Source organism: Apis dorsata, unplaced genomic scaffold (assembly GCF_000469605.1).
Source record: "Apis dorsata unplaced genomic scaffold, Apis dorsata 1.3 scaffold_27, whole genome shotgun sequence".
NCBI classification, from domain to species: Eukaryota; Metazoa; Arthropoda; class Insecta; order Hymenoptera; family Apidae; genus Apis; species Apis dorsata.
In genome coordinates this window covers 619,454-625,139 of record NW_006263329.1, presented here as the reverse complement: position 1 = coordinate 625,139, position 5,686 = coordinate 619,454, and the positions used below count along the sequence as shown (strand labels likewise).

At 22.7% G+C, this 5,686-nt stretch overlaps 1 protein-coding gene and 1 long non-coding RNA gene across 2 annotated transcripts in view; one reads left to right on the top strand and one right to left on the bottom strand.

Annotated features, from left to right (window-relative positions):
* Positions 1-1,810, top strand: part of LOC102674946 (tRNA dimethylallyltransferase) — a 120,490-nt gene extending 118,680 nt beyond the window's left edge. The window contains exons 6-9 of the mRNA XM_006607989.2: positions 529-625; positions 1,058-1,171; positions 1,284-1,469; positions 1,560-1,810. Of these exons, the coding sequence (XP_006608052.1) occupies positions 529-625; positions 1,058-1,171; positions 1,284-1,469; positions 1,560-1,697 (535 nt within the window). The 3' untranslated portion in view covers positions 1,698-1,810. The remainder of the gene's footprint in view (positions 1-528; positions 626-1,057; positions 1,172-1,283; positions 1,470-1,559) is intronic.
* A 2,880-nt stretch (positions 1,811-4,690) lies between these two features.
* The window catches only part of LOC116185667, a 20,681-nt gene continuing 19,685 nt past the window's right edge, over positions 4,691-5,686 (bottom strand). The window contains exon 3 of the long non-coding RNA XR_004150538.1: positions 4,691-4,900. This is a non-coding gene — a long non-coding RNA (uncharacterized LOC116185667). The remainder of the gene's footprint in view (positions 4,901-5,686) is intronic.

Here is a 5,686-nt window from a genome sequence, read left to right as displayed (position 1 = left end):
AAAAAAAAAAAAAAATTTCATCTTCGAAATTCTTTCCTTCCTCAATCTTTTATCAGCGATGAAAGAAGTTTTTTTTTTTTTTTTGATATAATATTGGGGTTGATAGTTTGATTGTAGGACTGAATGATGATTTTGTTGGTTGCGCACGTAATAGGAAGTCTTTGTAAGTCTTGCATCTTAACGATGATGATATTTCTTTTATTTACGATTTTTTTGGTAAAAGTTTGATTACGTGGATAATTGAAAATCTACTAAATCCACGAATGCCTATTGTAATATATATATTTTGTATTACAAATTAGACAAAATTTGAATTAATAATAGATATATCAGTGATACATTTTGATAGAAAAAATTACTTTGATATCAATATCAGAAAACAAGAAATATTCTATATTATGTGAATATGATAGGTTGTTCGAGAATAAAATAAAATTGGCGCGAATGATTTGAAATAATGGAAGAAAGACTGCGAATAAATAGATTTGAATAAATTATTTATTTATTTATTTTTATTTCTGATTTCAGATCAGTCGATTATACGAAGGGTATTTTTCAAAGTATCGGCTTCAAAGAGTTTCACGATTACCTTGTGTTGCCAGAAGAAGAGAAACGAGGGAAAAAGGTGAGCAGCAAATGATCAATGAAAAAGCAAATAAGATAAATAAAATGATATAAATTTTGATCTATTAGTATTTTTTACCTAGTTTCAAGTTCTCGTTGGATGTTACAATTTGAAGATAAGAATGATAAATTAATTTTATTCTCTTTTCTTTTTATTTTTTATATTTGCTTGTCTATATGAATTTTGCTAGAATTATATCTAATAGATTACAATTTTCAAATTTCAGATGATTAGAGATCAAAATTGATATTGGTTTTGAAATTGATATAATTAAATATAATTATTGTCTATGGAAAGAGTTGGAGCAATGAGTTTTGACAAAGGAAACATAATATGTTCCTTTCCATTATTAATTTTATTTCAAAATATCAATTAATAATTATATTAATATACATGTATTGATATACATATAAATAAATGTTTCATTTATAGGGACAAGAATTATTGCAAAGGGGTATTGATGATTTAAAAATGGTTACGAAGAGATACGCAAAAAAACAGATAAAATGGGTTATGAATCGTTTACTTCGTCGCAGTGACAGACAAGTACAAAGTGTTCCAAGTGTTATTTAATAAATAGTTTGTCTATCATTTTTAATAATATTTTTTATTTTCATAATATAAAAATATTTTGTATTTTAATTTAAAATGATTATAGGTACCACCAATTTATGCATTAGATTCTACCGATGTGAACCAATGGGACAGTTGTGTATATGAACCAGCTGTGGCAATAATCGAGGCTGTGCTAAGAGGAGAAAAACCTGAACAAAAACCTTTAAACGAATCAGTGAAGAATAAAAAATTCAGTGATAGTAGCAACGAGGAAAGACATTTTTGTGATGTAAATTTTTGTATTGAATTTTTAATCTTTTAATATTGATTTATATTTGGATTTCGATTAAAATTAAAAATTTCATTTTTTTTCTGACAGATTTGTGATAGGATATTTATTGGAGAATTTCAATGGAACATTCATTTAAAAAGCACAAAGCATAAAAAGATTGAAATAAGAAAAAAAAAATTGGAGGCACAAAAACAGGTAAAAAATATAACTGAAAATAAAGTCTGATATATCATTATGTATGATATTCTATGTTATAAAATAATTTTATAAAATAAAATATTTTATGAATATATTTTATATTTTTAAATAAAAAATGTTAAATAATTTGTTTATCCATATTTTTGCTTTTTTATCAAGCAAATCAAGAATTTAAGCAAATATTTTATAATAAGATAATATAGAAAATTGATTATTTTTTTATGATAAATAGATTTTTATTAATAAAATGAAATAAAATAATAAAATGTTCCTAAAGAATTAAGAATATCATTATGATATATAGGAATAAAATAAAATATTTATACGATATAAAAAAAATATAAATATATGTATAATACATATATACTATATATAAAAATTATACAAATTATATATTTAACATTTAATGCATTTTTTTATATCACATATATTATAATTTTGAAAAACAAATAATAAAAATATATTCATTTAACATTTCGAGCGACGAAAGCACGCGTTCTAGACAAGGAGAGCAAGTAGTAGAAAAAGGATAGAAATAGTATAAAACTATTGAAATCAGCGCCATCTGCAGAGAGCTGTAAATAAAACTCGAAAAGAAAGGATAGGAGATAATAGAAGAAAGATAGAGATAAAATAAAATTATTGAAATCAGCGCCATCTGTAGAGTGCCGTAAATGAAACTCAAAAAGAAAGGATAGAAAATAATAGAAGAAGGATAGAGATAAAGAATTAATTGCTAGCGCCATCTATCGAGTATTGAAAATATTTCCTTAAAAAGATATTCAAGAGATGGCGCTAATCTTCAATTCTTACTTTGCTTTATTTTTCTAATAAATAGTTACCTTTGCATTCGAGAGATGGCGCCGTGTATCCGATTTTAGCTATGCTTTTTATTAAATAGTTATCTTTGCATTCGAGAGATGGCGCCACGTATCCGATTTTAGCTACGCTTTCTATTAAATAGTTACATTTGTATTCGAGAGATGGCGCCACATACTCAATTTTTACTCTCTTTATCCTTCTCTCATTATTTTCTGTCCTTTTCTTACGTATTTCATTTGCGGCACTCTGCAGATAGCGCTGATTTCAATATTTTTACAATATCTCTATCTTTCTCTTATTATTTGCTCTCCTTGTCTAGACTTACTCTACGGAATTTATATGCTTAAGAGATAGACTTTGATTTTTTAAATTTTTTTTCTGATTAATTTCATTGTCTTGATTAATCTTTTATCTAATTTATTTATTAAAAATCTTAGTAAATCCATTTTTATATATAAATACGAAATTTTATATGATTATTTTAATATGATTATTTATGTGTCACTTAGCTTTTTCATATGTATATTTACATATACATATATTTTGATATATATATATATAAATTTATAAATTATATAAATAAATATATTAAATATATTAAAGAAATATATTTTATAAATATGTTGAATATTTATAAATATAAAACAAATGTTTAAATAAAAATTAAAATAAAATTCAAATATTCCAAAATAAATGCAATAAAGATAAAATGAACAGAAAAAATATGATATTAAACAAAACGCATTTATTAACATTTTTATTCAAATTTTTAAATATTACAAAACACATCACATTAAAATATTAGAAAAAGTATCGAGAAGAATGAAGAATTACGAGAATTCTTTATAATAAAGCAGATAAAATAAAAATTAGAATTTGTTAATAAGAATCGCATATTTCCTGCCTCTAAAATAAATCCTTGAGAAGGATTCGATATTAATAAAAACAAAAAAAAAAAAAGAAAATAAAATATAAATAGCATCAAAACATAACAAGCAGAAATCATTTAAAAAATATGAATTAATTAGAAGAAAAAATACATTAATAATTAAAAATATTAAATTGTTAATATCAAATAAAGCATATACTAAGACAACTATTATTCATGTGTGAAAACATTACAAAAATATAAACCTGATTTTTTAAAAGCTATTATAATTGAAGAAAGAAAGTATCAGCTTCTATTAATTGGTATGTATTATATTCATATTTCTGATATTATCCTTTTATAATAAATATAAGTAAATTTGATTCACTTATATATTTTTACTTTTCTTTTTTTTTTAAATATATCTTGTTTTTTTAATTATTATTTTTTTCTATTTTCTTTTATTAGCGTAGCGAAGAAGGTGAATGTTAATTATCGATTTTTTTATATCGAACATCTTTTTTTAGAATTCAATGTTTCGTGGAACATTCAATGATATAGGTACACCATCCCTTTGGTATAGAAATATATTTCATTTTACAAATATGAAAAATTTTTTTCTTTCTCTAAAACACAACTAGAAATTAATTATACTATAATTTAATTTAATTATAATACAAAATCCTTTCCTCTTTCATTTTTCTCTTCTCTTCTGATAGACTTCTCATCTTTAAAGGACTAGAAATATTACAGAAATTTTATTTACAATTATAACATATATAATAATTTTTTTTCCTTTCCTTTTTTTTCGTTCAGTATCAGTTCCTTTGTTTTCGCTTCGTGTACATCCAGTTTTGAGAACAATAAAATTTAATTAATAATCAAGCAACAAAAAATTAAATATAATATATTCTTCTTGCTTCTGAATATATATAAGAGAATTTTTTTTTTTTTAATATTAATTTTAATTCTAATAAGTTTCAATGTTAACAATTGAAAGTGAAAATTTCTTTTTCGAAAAAAAACACTGAAACAACCGATCTATAATATTAGAATTAAAATTAATATTAAATAATTTGAATAATTTAATATACATGTATAAATAAAATCAATAATGATATAATTTTTCCAAAAATATCTATATAATTTCAATAATTACAAAAGCATCTGAAATTAATTATCAATAATCAATTGCATTGATTCGGCAATTCTGGCATCAACATTGATTTTTCTACAAAAATTGGCTGATATTTTTTCACGTGTTATAGTGAAAAAGATACTATATAAAACTAAACTTAATTTTATTAGTCACGAACTTTGGTACATATCCTTATTTTTATTTTCTTTGTTTTATTTTATCACATTCTTTTCTCTTTGAACATAATTAACAAAACTCAATGAAGATAGCAATTAATATTTATTCAAACGATTTATTGATTGTTTCTTTAGACAGCAATAATGGCAGAATGATAGAAATATTTGACTTTTCATTGATTCAAACTCATTGATAATGTTATCGTCTCTTCTGTATCCAAAATTACTCTAATTTATTATTTGAATTTTAAATTATTTTTTTCGTCAGAATATATATTTTTAATTTTCACACTGTTATAGTATATTCTTCACGTTTTGAGTTTTGGAAACATGTATATAATAACACGTATAATAAATCGTTTGCAATATCATATTACAGAGACTGTATAATTCGTTTTCCTGAGCTAAGATGCTAGAATATCTATCCTTCTTTCTTAAATACAATCGAACCTCGATCTATTGACATACATTTTTCCTCTTTCTTTTGTTTCTCTAATTAATAATTCTTTCCACCACTTATTTGTCATTTTTCAAAATTGATATTTTATTTTATTGATATTTTATAAAATTCGATTAAACTTTGTTTATCATCCGTTTAATCAAGGCTCCATTGTATTAATCATAATGCTCGCATGTTTTTGTACTTATTTACATACACATATCAAAATAATTACACATATAATCATTTTCTCTTTTTCTCTTTTGCATGTTTCATTATCGTATTTTTATATTTATACACATATATTACACACATCTTCTCTATTGTACCTATATCATATTTAAAATTTCATACAGATTTCTTATTCATTTAAACAATGTATATATATATATATATTATAAATCTGACATCGAAGAATAACAAACAGAATCTACAACCATGATTCGAATTATATTACGATCAAATCTTATTTACAAAGTTATATGAATATTTATCTATAAAATTTTTTTCTTTTTCTCTTATTTCTCGTATCAACATATATCTATATCTTTGGTTTTCTTTTAAATCGTGCTC